The following is a 21,159-nucleotide window of genomic DNA, read 5'->3' on the forward strand; positions in this document are numbered from 1 at the left end:
TCAATAAAACTAAAAGTTGGTTCTTTGAGAAGATATACAAAACTGATATACTTTTAGGCAGACTCATCAAGAAAAAAGGGAGAGGACTCAAATCAATAAAATGAGAAACAAAAAAGGAGAGATTACAGCTGACACTGCAGAAATACAAAGGATCATAAGAGACTACCACAAGCAACTATATGCCAATAAAATGGACTACCTGAAGTAATGGACAAATTCTTGGAAATGTACAACTTTCCAAGACTGAACCAGGAAGAATTAGAAAATGTAAACAGACCAATCACAGGTAATGAAATTGAAACTGTAATTAAAATCTTCCAACAAACAAAAGTCCAGGACCAGATGGCTTCACAGGCAAATGCTATCAAACATTTAGAGAATAATTAATTCCTATCCTTCTCAAACTGTTCCAAAAAACTGTGGAGGGAGGAACACTCCCAAACTCATTCTACGAGGCTACCATCACCCCGATACCAAAACCAGACAAATATCACACACAAAAAAATTACAGACCAATATTGCTGATGAACATAAATGCAAAAATCTGCAACAAAATACCAGCAAACAGAATCCAACAGCACATTAAAAGGATCATACACCATGATCAAGTGGGATTTATCCCAGGGATGCAAGGATTCTTCAATGTATGCAAATCAATCAATGTGATACACCATATTAACAAATTGAAAAATAAAAACCATATGATCATCTCAATAGATGCAGAAAAAGCTTTTGACAAAATTCAACACCTGTTTGTGATAAAAACTCTCCAGAAAGTGGGCATAGAGGGAAACTACCTCAGGATAATAAAGGCCACATATGACAAACCCACAGCCAACATCATTCTCAATGGTGAAAAACTGAAAGCATTTCCTCTAAGATAAGAAACAAGACAAGAATGTCCACTCTCACCACTATGATTCAACATAGTATTGGAAGTCTTAGCTTCGGCAATCAGAGAAGAAAAAGAAATAAAAGGAATACAAATTGGAAAAGAAGAAGTAAAACTGTTACTGCTGCTGATGACATGATGTTATAAATAGAAAATCCTAAAGATGCCACCAGAAAACTACTAGAACTAATCAATGAATTTGGTAAGGTTGCAGGATACAAAATTAATGCACAGAAATCTCTTGCATTCCTATGAACTAACAACGAAAGTTCAGAAAGAGAAATTAAGGAAACAATCCTATTTACCATTGCAACAAAAAGAATAAAATACCTAGGAATAAACCTACCTAAGGAGGCAAAAGACCTGTACTCAGAAAACTATAAAACACTGATGAAAGAAATCAAAGATGACATAAACAGATGGAGTGATATACCATGCTCCTGGATTGGAAGAATCAATATTGTGAAAATGACTATACTACCTAAAGCAATCTACAGGTTCAATGCAATCTCTATTAAATTACCAATGGCATTTTTTACAGAACTAGAACAAGAAATTTTAATTTGTATGGAAATACAAAAGACTGCAATAGCCAAAGCAATCTTGAGAAAGGAAAATGGAGTTGGAGGAATCAGGCTCCCTGACTTCGGACTATACTACAGAGCTACAGTAATCAAGACAGTATGGTAGTGGCACAAAAAGAGAAATACAGATCAATAGAACAGGATAGAAAGCCGAGATAAACCCACGCACATAAGGTCACCTTATCTTTGACAAAGGAGGCAAGAATATACAATGGAAAAAAGACAGCCTCTTCAATAAGTAGTGCTGGAAAAACTGGACAGCTACATGTAAAAGAATGAAACTAGAATGCTCCCTAACTTCATACCCAAAAATAAACTCAAAATGGATTAAAGACCTAAAGGGTAGAATAGGGAGGGTGGGAGGGAGATGCAAGAGGGAGGAGATATGGGGATATATGTATATGTATAGCTGATTCACTTTGTTATAAAGCAGAAAGTAACACACCCTGTAAAGCAATTATACTCCAATAAATATGTTAAAAATAAAATAAAATAAAATAAATAAATGTAAGGCCAGACACTATAAAACTCATAGAGGAAAACATAGGCAGAACACTCTATGACATAAATCACAGCAAGATCCTTTTTGACCCACCTCCTAGAGAAATGGAAATAAAAACAAAAATAAACAAATGGGACCAATTAAACTTAAAAGCTTTTGCACAGCAAAGGAAACCATAAACAAGACCAAAAGACAACCCTCAGAATGGGAGAAAATATTTGCAAAAGAAGCAACTGACAAAGAATTAATCTCCAAAATATCCAAGCAGCTCATGCAGCTCAATAGCAAAAAAACAAACAATCCAATCCAAAAATGGGCAGAAGACCTAAATAGACATTTCTCCAAAGAAGATATATAGATGTCCAACAAACACATGAAAAGATGCTCAACATCACTAATCATTAGAGAAATGCAAATCAAAACCACAATGAGGTATCACCTCACACCGGTCAGAATGGCCATCACCAAAAAATCTACAAACAATAAATGCTGGAGAGGATGTGGAGAAAAGAGAACCCTCCTGCACTGTTGGTGGGAATGTAAATTGATACAGCCACTATGGAGAACAGTATGGAGGTTCCTTAAAAAACTAAAACTAGAACTACCATATGACCCAGCAATCCCACTACTGGGTATATACCCTGAGAAAACCATAATTCAAAAAGAGTCATGTACTGCAATGTTCATTGCAGCACTATTTACAATAGCCAGGACATGGAAGCAACCTAAGTGAATGGATAAAGATGTGGCACATATATACAATGGAATATTACTCAGCCATTGAAAGGAATGAAATTGAGTAATTTGTAATGAGGTGGATGGACCTAGAGTCTGTCATACAGAGTGAAGTAAGTCATAAAGAGAAAAACAAATACCGTATTGCTAACGCATATATATGGAATCTAAAATAGTGGTACTGATGAACCTAGTGGCAGGGCAGGAATAAAGACACTGACATAGAAAACGGACTTGAGGACACAGGGGGAGAAGGGGAAGCTGGGACGAAGTGAGAGAGTGGCATGGACATATATACACTACCCAATGTAAAATGGATGGCTAGTGGGAAGCAGCCGCATAGCACAGGGAGATCAACTTGATGCTTTGTGACGACCTAGAGGGATGGGATAGGGAGGGTGGGAGGGAAGGCTTTAGAGGCAGGGGATATGGGGATGTATGTATACATATAGCCGATTCACTTTGTTGTACAGCAGAGACTAACACAACATTGTAAAGCAATTATACTCCAATAAAGATGGGGGAAAAAAAAAAACCAAAATGCATATGTACATGTGCCTAGAAAAATGTCTGGAATGACATACACTAATGTGTTAAGAGTGGTGATTAATGAGTTGTAGGAATGTGTTTTCATTTTCTTATTTTTGTTTTTCTGCATTTTGTAACTTCCTACAATACACACATCCTGTTTTTATAATAATAGAAATTAAATAAATAATTGGAAGGCTTTAATAAGTTACCTTCCAGCTTTTGGAGGCAACATGTTATGGCTGAAAATATTCTCGACAGACTCAGGACATCCGATTTCTAAATTTGGCTTTGTCACTGCCACTGGGCAAATTACCCAATGATTCTTCATCCATTAAACTGGAATACCTCACAAATAAGAATAAATAAAATATTAAGTGTGAAACATTGTATAAACTATAAAGTGTGACTATGATATTAGTATTATATTATTGTACAGACTGCAGGACTAAGAGTCAGCCAGCCACTCTAATTCAGACTCCTTCTAGACTTCCAAATTACACTACTGAAATATCTTTATCTCAGCACTTCCAGATAGATTGTGGGCTTAGGGTTGCATCACAGACTCTGCTCCCCTTGCCCCCACATCAAAGCTTCCTAGATGACATAACCTTGGTGTATCACAACAATGCCAAAGGGAACTTCGGATGTAGAGAGCCAGCTATTTGCTACCATAGGGACAGCGCACTGTTTTAATTTTCCAGTAACGTTCTCATAACGAATTCCCTTTTGTCAGGACATCTACTGCTTATAAGTCCTATGGTTGCTGCTGCTTCTGAATGCTAGTTTCTTTGCTTCTCATTCTGATTTTCCTCCTTTTGTCTTCTACTTCTCTTTAAGAAATTTGGCTTTCATAACCATCACCAATGAGAGTGTGTTTCGGTTTTCGTATCAGCAGCAAACAGAGCAATCCCATTATGTGAGATTTAATCTTTGCATATTCCAAGTTTTATTAGTGACCAGTGTTTAAAGCTTGAATCTTTAATTCCCAAGAGAGCTTGTTGCTTCTGTGAACACCAAGGTTTCCAGAAGGTAGGCCTCCAGATAAATGAAGTATTACTGTACATGTTTTTAACATGGTAACTGGTCAAAAGATAATCATGCATCACAGAGTACCTTTCCTATTTTCCTGATTTCAGCTTCTAAACCCCCCAAATCAAATCCTGTAAATTGTTAAAAGTAAACTCCACTTTCAATTGGTACCCAGTGACAAAAGGACAGCAGTAATCAATTTGGCAAAATAGATGAACATGTATATACAGTACCTTTTAAAGCTTCCGTTTCTATGTCTACTAATGGCTTTCCCACATAGGCAATATCATCTAGATTATAATATAGTTTTTTAATGACTCCATCGTAACGACTAGTGATAGTAACAGAAGCTTTATCACTTTGAACTTCACAGATGCTATCAAATTGAGACACTGTATCTCCTTCTTTTACATACCTAAAAGAAAAAGATGTAAGACACTTTTACATGAGCAATAATACAGATCATCTTAACAATATAAATGTTACACTGAATTAGATCAGTATCCATCGAGCCCAGCATTTGGTCCCAGATAGTATACCAAAGAATGTTTCAGAAGAGACTACAGTGACTTCCAGAGGCTCTTTGATGCCTATTCAAGAAATATAAAAAATTTCAAAATAATTAAAAATTCATAGACCTATAACCCCAAAATTTAATTAATTTGTCAGGTTTTCTGCCTCAAATATGAAAAATGTATTTTAAAAGTGTTATTTCCTTTTATTGTCTTAGGCTTTATCAAATTTTAATAATGCCTATTATTTCTAGAATTAAATTTAAAAAATTGATATCCTCAATATACATCCTTTTTAATTTCATGAATTTTAGTTTGAGTTCTTAGTCTTTGTTTCTAAGATGGCTAATAAGTTTCAGATTCAGGTTCTTCTGACCTGAGGTCATTGCTCTTTCCTTGATCCCACAATGCAACAGCTACAAAATCATAAAGTACATTTATGTTATTATAGTTCTCTTCTAACCTACAAAGCAATTATAATGAGAACAGCAGGGAAAGAATGTTCAGGTGGCTGAATCAGATTTTTGAAAGGATCTTTAACAGTATACAATTGTGGGAGAGAATCTATTGACTCACCTTAACTGTTACTTCTAGAAATCTTTGAAAATTATTTCAGTACCCAGAGGTGTTTCCTTTTTTTCCAGAAAGGGATAGAAGGATGACTAAGTAAAGAGCTTTTTAAGTTTTGTTTCAAGCCTTTCTTTTTTAACATCTTTTTAACCTTTCGAAAATTATTTTTTGATTCATGCCTTTTGGTTTAATATTGTAACCTTTTCTAAAAATATAGGCAAACTCTCAGGTAATGGTGAGTCAAATGTACTTGCATTCTTTTTTTTGTTTGTTTTTTCTAAGACTTTTTAAAAAAAATTAATTTATTTTTATTTATTTATGGCTGTGTTGGGTCTTCGTTTCTGTGCGAGGGCTTTCTCTAGTTGTGGCAAGCAGGGGCCACTCTTCATCGCGGTGTGCGGGCCGCTCACTATCGTGGCCTCTCTTGTTGCGGAGCACAGGCTCCAGACGCGCAGGCTCAGTAGTTGTGGCTCACGGGCCCAGTTGCTCCGCGGCACGTGGGATCCTCCCAGACCAGGGCTCGAACCCGTGTCCCCTGCATTAGCAGGGGGATTCTCAACCATTGCGCCACCAGGGAAGCCCCTTGCATTCTTACTGAAGTCATTTTTGGTAAAGAGACCTTAGACTACATGATTATTTCAAAATAGTTTGGAAAAAAGCTCTAAGTTCATACAGTAAATGCTTTTCAAAACACATGGTCATATCAACTTAATATTTTTTAGTGGCATATTTCTCTTTTTTAGCTGAAGTGAGGGGTGGGTAGTGAAAAAATTTTTTAAATGAGGAAAAAATAATCCTTGATAAATTACATTGAATAAAATGCCATACTGTAGGATGAATTGTGCCACCAGCATATTGTCAACACAAACTAGATTTACCTTATTGCTTTAAAAAAATCATTATATGTTACAGAAAGAGATGTCTCAATTTAAATAGATTTCTACTTATTTTTACTCAAATTATTTTTATACTTACTTAAAAAATTTTTCAGAATAACTTACCATTCTTTAACAGTTACTTCTCTAATCCCTTCACCAATGTCTGAGAGTTTGAACTGAACAATCTGTCCCTGTAGAGCTTCAAAGACAAATGAGAAATGATCTCATTAAATATGTAATGTATTGCTAATAGACAGATGCTTTGACATCTAAAATTAGAAAATATTCTCAAGCAGAGGCAGAAATTATTCCATTTTTATAGATTTAAAAAGCATTTTATCATGTTTAAAAGCATAACCATCATTCATAACAACCCAAGATTTATATAAATTATTCAGTGACACAGACCTATTGATATTGCCACAGAACTGACATTTTCCAATTTCCAAAATAATGTTCTTTTATAAGGGTATAGGAGGCCCTTCCAACAAATGAGATTTTGCAATAATAGCGATGAACAGATAATAGGACAAGATATTAGACAAAGGGAGGTTCAGCTGGATCTCCTTGTTTCATGTTATGAAACTATAATAAACATCAATGGCCTGCTTTTAAATCTCTTGACTTCATACAACTCTTCTCATTCCCAGTGTGTAAAGATCAGGCAGATCCATACCTAGAAGACTTGGAAAATCCTTATTCGCCCTAATGATGTTCTACCAACTTCTTAAATTTTAGTCTTCTATTTTCTCTTAGCATGTTTTTACTCCTTTTCAAATTTCTACACCCTCTTTATAACACTTAGATGCCAATGATAATTTATGGTAATTATTCCCAAGACAGAAAGTACGTATGGATCCTCTCACTTTTCCAAACTAACAAATGGCTCTGAAGTGACTGAAGAGCGCTCCTCTACCTTTAAACTATTAATCAAAATTGCGTATAAAATATACAACAAGCTGATTAAGGTAGGAAATTTTCCTTTAATAAATATGAGGAGATTAGTAGTTAAGAAATACAAAATACATTTTTGATACGGAGGTCCTAAGCACCTCTTGTTTCCTCTCTAGTAAGTTGGGCCCTCTCATAGCCTGCTGCTCATAGTACAAACTAGAACCTTTCTGAAAAATAGTTTGGCATTAAGAATCAAAAACCTTAAAAAAAAAAAAGTCTGTTTCTTTGACTCCATAGGTAATTTTACTTTTAAGATTTTTTTCCTTGAAGAAATAGAGAGGTACACGAAGATTTCTGCTCAGGAATAGTTATCATAGAGTTATAATAAAGAACTGGAAACCAACTGAAGTAATCAAAAAATGGCAAGTAAGTACACCATGGCACCTCTATACGAAGCAATATTATGCAAGGAACAGCATGTGAAAGGGCATGGGAATACGATAGTATACAGCATGGTTAGGGAATGACAAACACTTCCGTACAGCTGAGGATAGGCTACGTGGCAAGAAATCAGCCCAGATTTAAGGCTTTGTGCCATGATGAGGTGAGGTGTTTGGAACATATCCTAGAGGTGATTAGGAACCAGTGGTAAATAATTATGGTCATTAATTCTTTGCAGCTGTTCCCATTAGAGGTAGAGTTTATCTTACCACTAGTTAAATCTATGCTGGCCTATGACTCGTTTTGACCAATAGAATGCAGCAGAAGTAAAGTTGTGTAGGTTCTGGAGCGCAAGCCTCACAGGACCTCGCAGCCTCCACTTTCTCCCTCTTGGAATGTGCCTTGAGATCCCCATGTTAAGAAGCTGTTCTAGTCTACTGGAGGATGAGACACACCAAGTGGAGGAGAAATGAGATGCCCCAGCTGAAAACCAGCACCAACTGTCAGACATACGAGTAAGACCATCTTGGACCTTCCAACCCAGATGACTGTGTAGCTGAATCCAGTCACATTAGTGAGCCCAGGTGAAACCAGCAGATGACCTTGTAGCTGACTCCAGTCACATTAGTAAGCCCAGGTGAAACCAGCAGATGACCTTGTAGCCGAATCCAGTCGCATTAGTGAGCCCAGGTGAAACCAGCAGATGACCTTGTAGCTGACTCCAGTCACATTAGTGAGCCCAGGTGAAACCAGCAGAGGAACCACCCGACCAACCCACCCCCAGAATCCTGAGGAACAATAAATCATTGTTCCTTTAAGACACTAAGTTGTGGGGAAGGTTATTATTCAGCAATAATTAGCTGATAGGAGTCCCATCTACAATTTCAGACCTATAATTTTATATCTATAATTTTAGAGAAAAATATCTCTGGCAGGAGTGTGATGGAAAGGACTGGGGGAGGGGTGGCAGAGAAAGCAGTTAGGAGGCTATTGTAGGTAAGAAACTGAAGCATAGAACTTCATATATTTACATATTTTCAAAGCTGTCTGAAAAGGTGAAGACAGATTTAAGAAACATATAAGAGGTAATATTACTATATCTGGTAATCAACTTGATGTGAGACAAGTATCGGGATGGCTTCAGGTTTCTAGCTTAACTGTTTACTGAGTTAGGGCAGAATAGGAAGAGGATGTATCCCAAGTATGTAGAGCAGTGCCTTGGCATGGAGTTGGTGATCAGTCAGTTATCTGTGTTGAATGGATTTGCTCTCACAAGAATACAAAGTTGGATACTATGTTACTCCCACTTTCCAAATGATGAAACAGAGAGAAATTAAGTAACTTGCGTAAGGTTACACAGCTAGTAACCCAAAGCTCCTTAAGTGTTTAGAGACTAGGGTAGGAGGTTGGAGTTTCTGCTTGAATGGCATCTATTTTCTCTGAGAAGTAAAGAGAAAAGATCAACTTTTGAAAATAGAATTTTTGTTTTTTAAATGGTGAAGATAAGGTTTACATATCTTAGGGTGATGCGGCAGAAGACATCTACAGGCATGGAAGGACTAATTGATCTCAGGGGTTGGATCCGCCTGGAATTCCGTTATTTTTCATCATTAGCACAGACTAAGGCACCAAGTATCTGTCAAAAGCTTAACGTTGTAACGAAAGTCTAGAGTTCTTTACCAGGGTTCTAAAAAGAACATCAGGAAAAAAAAGTTTTAGTGCCTTTGCCAAATCTAATACTTAAGTCTCAAGTTCTTTGCAAGGTAGAAAAAGTTGGGGGAATGGTAATTAAGTGGTAAAAGCCAGAGAACTTTCTATTTATACAAGCACCTCATCACACTATCTTAACATGACAGATTAAGTGCCTCATCCAAAAAAAACAGTAATACAATGAGTACGAGGACACAATCTACTAAGTCAACAATTTAATCTAAGTCATATCAATGCTGCACTGAGTGTTGCATTCAGGTAAGTCATATGATAAAGAACAGAGGGCCCAAGAGAATCCAGTCCCAGCATTATGAAGACACAAGTATTAAGGGAAAGTATGTGAAAGGGGAGTGGGAGCAAAAAAAAAGAAAAGAAAAGAAAATGAGAATTGGATAGATGGGGGGAGAGCAAGGAGGGCCAGGCTAGAAGTAAAAGGTCAACTTTTTTACTTTGATGAGTCTTCAGTTACTGAATAAATACAAAACATTATGTTGTACAGGCTATTCTGACATTACACTTACCAGCAGTTGTTTTCAGCAGCTGATGTGGGTGACTATACTTGAATGAAGGATAACCAAAGAAAGATACATAGTTTGGCTTCAAAACATGAATATTACCACATGTTTGAAAGTAGCGGACACAAATCTAGAGATGGGAAAACAAAACAGTAAAAGCTTTTATAAATGATCTTAATGGCATATCTCTAAGTATATATTGAATTTCAAGTCTATTCTAAAAGTAGAACAATCGTTATCATGATATAAACAATATGAAATTATCTAGGCTGAAATCAGAACACTTGGCATCAGTGACAAGTTTCTGGGCAAGAAACCAAAGGAATTCAAACCCTAGCACCCAGAATATTTTCTTGTTCTTTTGTTTATTTATTTTGGCCATGCCGCGAGGCATGCAGTATCTTAGTTCCCCAACCAGGGATTGAACCTGTGCCCCCTGCAGTGGAAGCAGGGAGTCCTAACCACTGGACCACCAGGGAATTCCCTTGTTGAGTAAAATTATATCCTGATTTGTCCACATGCTTATGATCCTTGCCTAAAATTCCCTATGAAAGTAAAAAAGTTTTAACAATGTTTTCTGTATAAACAAAACAGTTTGTAGGTGTATTTGAGTCATTAAAGGCTTCCTGAAATAAAACAACTAAAGAATTCAAAAGTGAGTGCTAGCAGGCTTCCCTGGTGGCGCAGTGGTTAAGAATCCACCCGCCAATGCAGGGGACACGGGTCCGGGAAGATCCCACATGCAGTGGAGCAACTAAGCCTGTGTGCCACAACTACTGAAGCCCACGCTCTAGAGCCCACAAGCCACAACTACTGAGCCCATGTGCCACAACTACTGAAGCCCACGTGGCTAGAGCCTGTGCTCCGCAACAAAAGAAGCCACCGCAATGAGAAGCCCACACACCGCAATGAAGAGTAGCCCCCGCTCGCCGTGAAAGCCCGCGTGCAGCAACAAAGACCCAACGCAGCCAAAAATAAATAAATAAATAAATTTATAAATAAATAATTATTTCTTTATTCTTAAAAAAAAGTGACTCCTTTAGCATCTAAAGACACTGAAAAACACACATAGTATTGTCCCCAAAGGTTTTCTTATCATAATTTATAGATGACTCTTTAGATTTAACTATTGATATTTTATATAAAATCCTAATATAATAAAATACAATGTTACACAAATAAGTAGGACTGAATGTATTTCATTTGATATATCAAAACCTAAGTGTGTGAAAGGTACAATATTTTATTTTGAAAGTTAACATTTCAATGTTATTAATACCTGATTAACTACATCATACTTTTTTAAAAGAAAATTATACAATTTTTAAAGGTTACAGTCCATTTACGTTTCTTACAAAATTTTGGCTATATTCCCCATGTTGTACAATACATCCTTGAGCCTATCTTACACCCATAAGTTTGTATCTCCCACACCGTCACCCCTACATTGCCCTCCCTCCTACTGGAAACCACTAGCTTGTTCTCTATATCTGTGAGTCTGCTGCTTTTTTGTTCTATTCACTAGTTTGTTGTATTTTTTAGATTCCACACATAAGTGATTACATACAGTACTTTTCTTTCTCTGACTTATTTCACTTAGCATAATGCTTTTCAAGTCCATCCATGTTGCTGCAAATGGCAAAATTTCATTCTTTTTTATGACTGAATAGTATTCCATTACATATATATATGTATATAGATACATATATATATGTGTGTATATCACATCTTCTTGATCCATCCGTCTGTTGATGGGCACTTAGGTTGCTTCCATATTTTGGTAATTGTAAATAATGCTGCTATGAACATTACGGTGCATATATCTTTTCAAATTAGTGTTCTGTTTTTTTTGGATATGTACCCAGGAGTGACACTGCTGGGTCATATGGTAGTTCTATTTTTAGTTTTTTTGAGAAACCTCCATACTATTTTCCACAGCGGCTGCACCAATTTACATTTCCACCAACAGTGTACAAGGGTTCCCTTTTCTCCACATCCTCGCCAACATTTGTTATTTGTGTTCTTTTTGATGATAGCCATTTTGACAGGTGTGAGGTGATATCTCACTGTGGTTTTAGTTTGCATTTGCCTGATGATTAGTGGTGTTGAACATCTTTTCATGTGCCTGTTGGCCATCTGCATTTCTTCTTTGGAAAAATGTCTATTCAATTCTGCCCATTTTAAAATGTTGAGTTGTATGATTTGCCTTGATCAAATTTATCAAAGGGAGCAGTGGAAGGAACTCAAGTACCAAACTGCTGATAACTGTAAATGTCAGATTAAGGAGTCTGAACTCATATATTATGGATTATTGAAGAAAAAGGATTAATCATCTAACAAACTAAAGTCCAGGACCAGATGGCTTCACAGGTGAATTCTATCAAACATTTAGAGAAGAGCTAACACTGATCCTTCTCAAACTCTTCCAAAATATTGCAGAGGAAGGAACACTCTCAAACTCATTCTATGAGGTCACCATTACCCTGATACCAAAACCAGACAAAGATACTACAAAAAAAGAAAATTACAGACCAATATCACTGATGAATATAGATGCAAAAATCCTCAACAAAATACTAGCAAACAGAATCCAACGACACATTAAAAGGATCATACACCATGATCAAGTGGGATTTATCCCAGGGATGCAAGGATTCTTCAATATATGCAAATCAATCAATGTGATACACCATATTAACAAATTGAAGATTAAAACCATATGATCATCTCAATAGATGCAGGAAAAGCTTTTGACAAAATTCAACACCCATTTATGATAAAAATTCTCCAGAAAGTGGGCATAGAGAGAACCTACCTCAACATAATAAAGGCCATATACGACAAACCCACAGCCAACATCATTCTCAATGGTGAAAAACTGAAAGCATTTCCTCTAAGATCAGGAACAAGACAAGGATGTCCACTCTCACCACTATTATTCAACATAGTTTTGGATTTCCTAGCCACGACAATCAGGGAAGAAAAAGAAATAAAAGGAATACAAATTGGAAAAGAAGAAGTAAAACTATCACTGTTTGCAGATGACATGATACTATACATAGAGAATCCTAAAGATGCCACCAGAAAACTACTAGAGCTAATCAATGAATTTGGTAAAGTAGCAGGATACAAAATTAATGCACAGAAATCTCTTGCATTCTATACACTAATGATGAAAAATCTGAAAGAGAAATTAAGGAAACACTCCCATTTACCATTGCAACAAAAAGAATAAAATACCTAGGAATAAACCTAACCAGGGAGACAAAAGACCTGTATGTAGAAAACTGTAAGACACTGATGAAAGAAATTAAAGATGATACCAACAGATGGAGAGATATACCATGTTCTTGGATTGGAAGAATCAATATTGTGAAAATGACTATACTACCCAAAGCAATCTACAGATTCAGTGCAGTCCCTATCAAATTACCAATGGCATTTTTTACAGAACTAGAACAAAAAATCTGAAAATTTGTATGGAAACACAAAAGACCCCGAATAGACAAAGCAGTCATGAGGGAAAAAAATGGAGCTGGAGGAATCAGACTCCCTGACTTCAGACTGTACTACAAAGCTACAGTAATCAAGACAATATGCTACTGTCACAAAAACAGAAACATAGATCAATGGAACAAGATAGAAAGCCCAGATAAACCCACGCACCTATGGTCAACTAATCTATGACAAAGGAGGCAAGGATATAGAATGGAGAAAAGACAGTCTCTTCAATAAGTGGTGCTGGGAAAACTGGACAGCTACATGTAAAAGAATGAAATTAGAACACTCCCTAACACCATACACAAAAATAAACTCAAAATGGATTTGAGACCTAAATGTAAGACCGGACACTATAAAACTCTTAGAGGAAAACATAGGAAGAACACTCTTTGACATAAATCACAGCAAGATCTTTTTTGATCCACCTCCTAGAATAATGGAAATAAAAATAAAAATAAACAAATGGGACCTAATGAAACTTAAAAGCTTTTGCACAGCAAAGGAAACCATAAACAGGACAAAAAGACAACCTTCAGAATGGGAGAAAATATTTGCAAACGAATCAACAGACAAAGGATTAATCTCCAAAATATATAAACAGCTCATGCAGCTCAATATTAAAAAAATAAACAACCCAATCCAAAAATGGGCAGAAGACCTAAATAGACACTTCTCCAAAGAAGACATACATACAGATGGCCAAGAAGCACATGAAAAGCTGCTCAACATCACTAATTATTAGAGAAATGCAAATCAAAACTACAATGAGGTATCACCTCACACCAGTTAGAATGGGCATCCTCAGAAAATCTACAAACAACAAATGCTGGAGAGGGTGTGGAGAAAAGGGAACCCTCTTGCACTGTTGGTGGGAATGTAAATTGATACAGCCACTATGGAGAACAGTATGGAGGTTCCTTAAAAAACTAAAAATAGAATTACCATATGATCCAGCAATCCCACTACAGGGTATATAACCAGAGAAAACCATAATTCAAAAAGACACCCCAATGTTCATTGCAGCACTATTTACAATAGCCAGGTCATGGAAGCAACCTAAATGCCCATCGACAGACGAATGGATAAAGAAGATGTGGTACATATATACAATGGAATATTACTCAGCCATAAAAAGGAACGAAATTGGGTCATTTGTTGAGACGTGGATGGATCTAGAGACTGTCATACAGAGTGAAGTAAGTCAGAAAGAGAAAAACAAATATCGTGTATTAACGCATATATGTGGAACCTAGAAAAATGGTACAGATGAACCGGTTTGCAGGGCAGAAATTGAGACACAGATGTAGAGAACAAACATATGGACACCAAGGGAGGAAAGCAGCAGGGGGGTGGGGGTGGTGGTGTGATGAATTGGGCGATTGGGATTGACATGTATACACTCATGTGTATAAAATGGATGACTAATAAGAACCTGCTGTATAAAAAAATAAATAAAATGAAAGCATAAAAAAAGAAATTAATCTAGGTGTGTGTGTGTTTGTGTGTTTGTTAGATTATAACAGGTAAAGCTTGGAGAGAAAGGACAAAGTTAAGAAACAATTATTGTATTTGAGGCATGGAATGACAGGCTCCTGGCTGAGAAGATTTAGAGTAGATAAAGAAAGCAACATAAGTGCAATAGGCATTATGTGATAAACAGCGATTGAGTGGCTATTAAGAGAAAGCTAAAACACATTAGTGAAGCTGCCGACTAAAGGTATAAAAAGGAAAACAGAAGGATAAAAATGGAAGGGAAGGGCTTCCCTGGTGGCGCAGTGGTTAAGAATCCACACGGGTTCGAGCCCTGGTCTGGGAAGATCCCACATGCTGCAGAGCAACTAAGCCCATGCGCCACAACTACTGAGCCTGTGCTCTAGAGCCTGTGAGCCACAACTACTAAGCCCACGTGCCTAGAGCCCATGCTCCGCAACAAGAGAAGCCACCGCAATGAGAAGCCTGCGCACTGCAACTAAAGAGTAGCCCCCGCTCGCCACAACTAGAGAAGGCCCACTCACAGCAATGAAGACCCCACGCAGCCAAAAATAAACAGATAAATAAATTTATTTTTAAAAAATGGAAGGGAGGAGAAAAAAATAATTTTTCAAGTATGAAAGACATTGTCTTCTACAAACAACATAAAAAAATACAAAGTAATGAAAAGACGGTTTAGCAGATTCACATAATAAGGAAATAAATTAGTAATAATTCAGCAGGCAGTTGTTGAGCATACCTAAAGGCAGGATTGTTCTGTGCTCGAGAATTCAAAGCTAAATAAGATACAGAATACAGTCTCTGAATTCAAATTGCTTACACTTTACTGCAGGAAGACAGACAAAACAGAAAAATTCAAGATAATAGGGTAAGTTAATCAAGAGTCAAATGCATGATGCCATAGGGAAGTATAAACACAACATAATAAGGCTTTCTTAATAATTTACTATAGGTGATAAGACCTCTTGTTGCTTATGATTTTTTATAACATATGGAAAAAAATAGACTTTTTTTTACTGAGTCGTTCAACAAATGTTTATTGAGTACCTACTATGTGCCAGGCACATAGGATTAGAGAACAAAATTGATTTGATTCCTTCCCTTATGGAATGTATAGTCCATACTGTGAAAGATAAAAGCAAGTAAACAGGTGATTACAACAGTATTATAATGGGGGAGATAGTGTTAAGAAAACACAAAGGAGGGAACCTACCTGGAGAAAGTGAAGTAAGACCTAAGGATGAGTAGAAGTCACCCAGGGGGTGAGATGTGTTGCAGAGAAGTCTATAGGGGAGTAAGGCAAGAGTCTTTAAAGCAGAGGAAATAGACGTGCAAAGGTCTGGAGTCAAGAGAGAGAAAACAGTCTGTGTTCAATTAACTGAAATTGTTCAATATACTTCTAGTGTAGTTTAGTGTGAGCTAAGGGTGAAGTGTCAGAGTGGGGACTGGGTAGGTAGGTTTTAGCAAGGAATGAAGCTGGAGAGGTTGGAAAGATCCAGATCATATATTGCTTCATAGTCATTTGAATTCTGAACATTTTGCTGAAAGCAGTTTTAAGCAAGGAAATGACATTCTCAAATTTGTGTCCTACTTTATAAGATCACTCTGGCTACACTATGGAGAATGGGTTAGAGAGGCACAAGATTAGAGGCAGAAAGTCCAACTTAGGAAGGTCCAGGATATCTGCAGCTGGAGACAGGTTGGAGAAAAATGACTAGATTTTTGAGATTTACAGGCTAGAATCAAGAGAAACAGGTTTGAGGGTTTAGTTCCAGAGCCTAGAGTCTGATGTTCCTCGGAGGCATTATAACAGTCACTGTGAGGTGGCTAAAGGCTAGTCCTTGCAAGCTCCCTTGTGCTAGCAGTGGCCATGTAACACAGTTCTAGCCAGTGAGTCTGGATGGTACCACCACTTCTCCTTACTGCCCTGAATACAAAGTTGTAGCAGCCCTCTTGTGACCCTGAGGGAAAGGCCAAATGAATTGCTAAAATGACAACCCTGATAATGATAAGCCACTTAATCAATCCCAGCTGCCATCTAACTTTCAGATGCTTTGTATACACAGATACTTAATTTCCTACTTATTGGTTGGGTTTATTACTTACAGCTGAAAAACACCTAAAATACATGCAATTTGAAGATTTCCAGGACAGTGAGATATATGGGTCTGCAGTAAAGCTGGCTGGAAGACTGGGGAACTTCAGGAATCATCAGCATATAAATGGCAACTAAATTTGAAGAAGTGGATGAGGTAACCCTGGAAGTGCAAGAAGCACACAGAGGGGCAAAGTCAGAACCCTTAAAAACACCAATATTTAAAAGTTAGGGAAGGAAAGAGGAGGAGGTTGGGATAAAGTGTTCAAAGATGTAGGAAAAAGAATACCAGGAAGCCGGTGTCACAGAAGCCAAGCATGGAGAGCTTTCAAAAGAAGGGAGGCCAATATCCAGTAAGGTGCTGCTGAGAAGAGCTTTCTTCTCTTGGTTACCTCCTACTTAGCTCTCACAAATCTCAAATTATACAGTATCCTCTGGGAACTCTCTGACCCCCCAAGATCCCTCCTATGTGTCCCTGTAGCTCTAGGCACTTGTTTCATCTTCTCATGCTGTGCTGTAACTGCTTGTTTAATGTCTATCTCTGCCTTTCTCCCCCGTGCCATACCACAAGGCTGTAATTAAACTTTGAGGGGGCAGAAATCAGTGTCTGTCTTATTCATATTTGCACCCCCAATTCCTAGCACAGTACCTGGTACATAGCAGGCTCTTGGAAGGTTTTGTAAGATCAGGGGCCCAACACTGTAGGAAAATTCTGAAGAGGGGACCCAGGAAGAAAAACGCTATGCAAATAGGATGAAACACTATGATTATTGGGATGTTAATTGTTTGGTGCTAGAAGACTGTGTGAAAGGGGAGAAATGAAGGAGAGATGGTGGTGGGTCTTAGCTCTGGTGATTTAAAAGGTTGGAAAGATACTGGTGTAAATGTAGGAGATAGGCACAGCTACTTAATCTTTTTATACAAACACATGCATGTATTATTATGAAATATATTATTGGTGCCTATAAAATGTTTTGTTAGTGGGAAAGATCTCTACCTTCTCCTAAGAAAATGTGTAGTTTACTTCTTTTCTTTTATACTCTTTACCTCAACATGATTACTGCTTCCAAATCCAGTATGGTATGTTTCCTTATCCTTCCTTCCAACATCAAGAGATATGCCACATATTCACTAGTTAATCCTTTCACTTGAGCTCAAAAGAGCCAAAGAACAAAGCTCGAGCCTCTCAGCCGCTTGGAGACAAGGACCTATGGTGTTATGCTTTCCTTGCCCAGTCTCTTTCTCTAGACTGTAAATTCCTTGAGGGCAGGGGTCGTAATATCAGTGTCTGAAATTAAGGGGTGCTCAATAAATGTTTAATGAATATAGTATATCTCTGTTTCCCCAGTGCCTACCACAATGCCCGGTACCCGGATGGTGCTCAATAAAAGGCTGCTGAACGAAAGGCTAGCTGGGCTTCGGGTGCAGATGAAGCGGGAGGGCGACCAAGTCACGACATAAGTGCGCCCAGGTAAGGAGAGAGAGTGGGTCTCCAGACAGGTTGGGCACCACCTTCGCTGCCCTTCGTTTTGCATACCTCCCTCCACCTCTCCATCACGCGAGCCCTGTACGCGAAGCACTCGGAGGACAAAGTAACACACCTCTCCCGGGTGACTCCGAACAAATCACTCCTTCCCGACCTCAGATCTGCCCAACCTGCTTACCAGACGGCCGGCCGTCCGGCTCCAGGTCCTCAGCACACGCACTGCAGCCATCTTACTCCGGAAATGACCATTGCTCTGAGGTTGGAGGAGTTGCTTGCGCGGGGGACCTATTGGGAGCCGGGAAACGAACCTTCCCCTGAGGCCTGAGCGGCCAATGGAGAGCGAAGGAACGAGCCTCCCACCCAACAGCCAATCAGGGAGCGGGGCGGGGCTGAGATAACCCTGGGGGTGGGGTGGGAAAGCCCTGCGGAGGGGGAGGAGAGACAAGTGGGGAGGAGAGACAAGTGGGGAGGAGGGCTGCCCAAATTTAGTTTCAGGGACAAAGTTGGGTAAGGCACTGCTGTGTAAGTACATAGGCGCCAGCGATCATCTTTTCAGTGCGAGCAATGGGAGAGACGGAGTATGTTAAGGAAACAAAGGAAGGGCACTCACCTGGAGAAATTTACGTTGAAGTAAGATCTGAGGGGTAAGTAGGAGAAAGCAAAAACAAAGACAAAAACCTTCCTTCAGCTTGTATTGTAACCGCTTGATTACAGAAAATGGGACATTTCTATACTTTGTAGCAAGGATCTGTACCGCTAGTTGAGTCAAGTCTATACTGGAATACTTCCCAATAACGGGTATTTCTTACTCGCATTGTGTTCTTGGTTACCGAAACTGGCTTTTCGATTTTTTTTTTTTTTTTTTCCTGGAAGATAAACAAGGTTACCATAATGTCTAAGATAAATGTCATCAACATTATCTTTCCTTTTTAGGGAATCTGTCAGATGTAGCTGCCCAGCATGTGCAATATACGTCAGAGATACTACCTTTATTTATTTGCCTCTTGGGGAAAGGTCAAATTGAGGTCAGTGGAACTGGTAAAGAAAAGATCAGAACATTAATGGTCAATCCTCCTCACAGCAACTAAGAAACAAATTTCTAGAAATGTCCAGGATATTTGTCTGTTCTTCCTCTTATAAGGGAATGAAAATCTGTACAGATGTCTAAAGAATTACAGAGAACAAAACCGGAACAAAGACAAAATCATAAATTCTCAACACTGAAGATTAGTGGCCATAAAACAAAATCTCAGGTACTTCACAAATTCACTATCTGATATTACTCAAACTCACACTTTTTATTTTGCCTTATTTGCCTTTCAGTGTATTTCACACACACACACACACACACACACACAAACTATAAGCAGTAAATTTAAATCATTACCTTTATAAGAAAACCTGGGATAGTCAAAGAACTTTGATTTTTTTTTTAACTTTCCCACTAACAAACATTTTATAGGCACCAATAATATATTTCATAATAATACATGCATGTGTTTGTATAAAAAGATTAAGTAGCTGTGCCTTAGAATTGTTTTCTTCCCAAAGCCCCTATACTACCTTCTTCCTCTTAACTTTCCCTTTGACTCTACCTTCTCCTAAGAAAATGTGTAGTTTACTTCTTTTCTTTTATACTCTTTACCTCAACATGATTACTGCTTCCAAATCCAGTATGGTATGTTTCCTTATCCTTCCTTCCAACATCAAGAGATATGCCACATATTCACTAGTTAATCCTTTCACTTGAGCTCAAAAGAACCAAATAACCCATTTCTTCTCTTTTTAAAAATTTAATTGAGGAAATTCCCTGGTGGTCTAGTGGTTAGGATTCCGAGCTTCCACTGCAGGGGGCCTGGGTTTGATCCCTGGTGGGGGAACTAAGATCCCACAAGCTGCGCCAGTGTGGCCAAAGAAAAAAATAATAATGATTGATTGTTACCTGGCAAATTCTACTCTTAGGTATCTACCCAAGAGAAATAAAAACATATGTCCACATAAAGACTAGTACAAGAATGTTCTTAACAGCCTTATTTATATTAGCCAAAAACTAGAAACAGCCCAAATGTCCTCCATACATAAATGAATAAACAAACTGTGGTGTATTCATATAATGGAATATTATTCATCACTAACAATGACTGAAGTAATGATACATGCTTTAACATGAATGAACCTCAAAAATATTATGCTAAGTAAAAGGAGCCAGATCCAAAAGGTCACATATTTCCTGATTACATTTGTATGGAACGTCCAGAGAAGGCAAATCTATAGAGACAGAAAGCAGATGAGTGGTTGCCTGGCACTGGGTGTGAGAATGGGGAATGACTGCAAAGGGGCAAGAGAAAGATTTTTGTGAACAATTCGGAGATTTTTAGTATACTTACAAAGTTGTAAAACCATTACCACCATCTAATTCCAGAACATTTTCATCACCTCCCAGAAGAAACCCCATGCCCATTAGCAATCAATTCCCATTCTGGAACTCCCTCCCACTCCTGAGTCCCTGATACTACTAGTCTATTTTCTGCCTCTATAAATTTACCTGTTCTGGACATCTTATATAAATGGAATCATACAATATGTGGCTTTTATGACTAGCTAATGTTCTCAAGCTTCATCTATTTTACACATGTATCAGTGCTTTATTCCTTTTTATGGCTGAATAATATTTCATTTTGCAGATATAAATATTTTCGTTTATCCACTCATCAGTCGATAGATATTTGGGTTGTTTCCACTTTTGGGCTATTGTGAATGCTGCTATGAACATTAATGTACAAGTTTTTGCGT

At 37.9% G+C, this 21,159-nt stretch overlaps 2 protein-coding genes across 4 annotated transcripts in view; one reads left to right on the forward strand and one right to left on the reverse strand.

Moving 5' to 3' along the window:
• The window catches only part of DBT (dihydrolipoamide branched chain transacylase E2), a 45,599-nt gene extending 26,973 nt beyond the window's left edge, over positions 1–18,626 (reverse strand). Inside the window, exons 1-4 of one of the 2 annotated variants that reach the window (XM_007169528.2) lie at positions 18,545–18,626; positions 9,800–9,923; positions 6,357–6,432; positions 4,507–4,688 (exon numbers count right to left, since the gene is read on the reverse strand). In XM_007169528.2, coding sequence (XP_007169590.1) covers positions 4,507–4,688; positions 6,357–6,432; positions 9,800–9,923; positions 18,545–18,595 — 433 coding nt within the window. In that variant the 5' untranslated portion in view covers positions 18,596–18,626. Of the gene's footprint in view, positions 1–3,453; positions 3,572–4,506; positions 4,689–6,356; positions 6,433–9,799; positions 9,924–18,544 lie in introns of those variants that run through there. The other variant, XM_057529543.1, reaches the window with a different exon arrangement.
• A 237-nt stretch (positions 18,627–18,863) lies between these two features.
• Positions 18,864–21,159, forward strand: part of RTCA (RNA 3'-terminal phosphate cyclase) — a 28,925-nt gene continuing 26,629 nt past the window's right edge. Inside the window, exon 1 of one of the 2 annotated variants that reach the window (XM_057528101.1) lies at positions 18,864–19,010. The gene's annotated coding sequence lies outside the window, so the exon portion shown is untranslated. The remainder of the gene's footprint in view (positions 19,011–21,159) is intronic. The other variant, XM_007169527.3, reaches the window with a different exon arrangement.

Source organism: Balaenoptera acutorostrata, chromosome 1, assembly GCF_949987535.1.
Source record: "Balaenoptera acutorostrata chromosome 1, mBalAcu1.1, whole genome shotgun sequence".
In the NCBI taxonomy this organism is placed as follows: Eukaryota; Metazoa; Chordata; class Mammalia; order Artiodactyla; family Balaenopteridae; genus Balaenoptera; species Balaenoptera acutorostrata.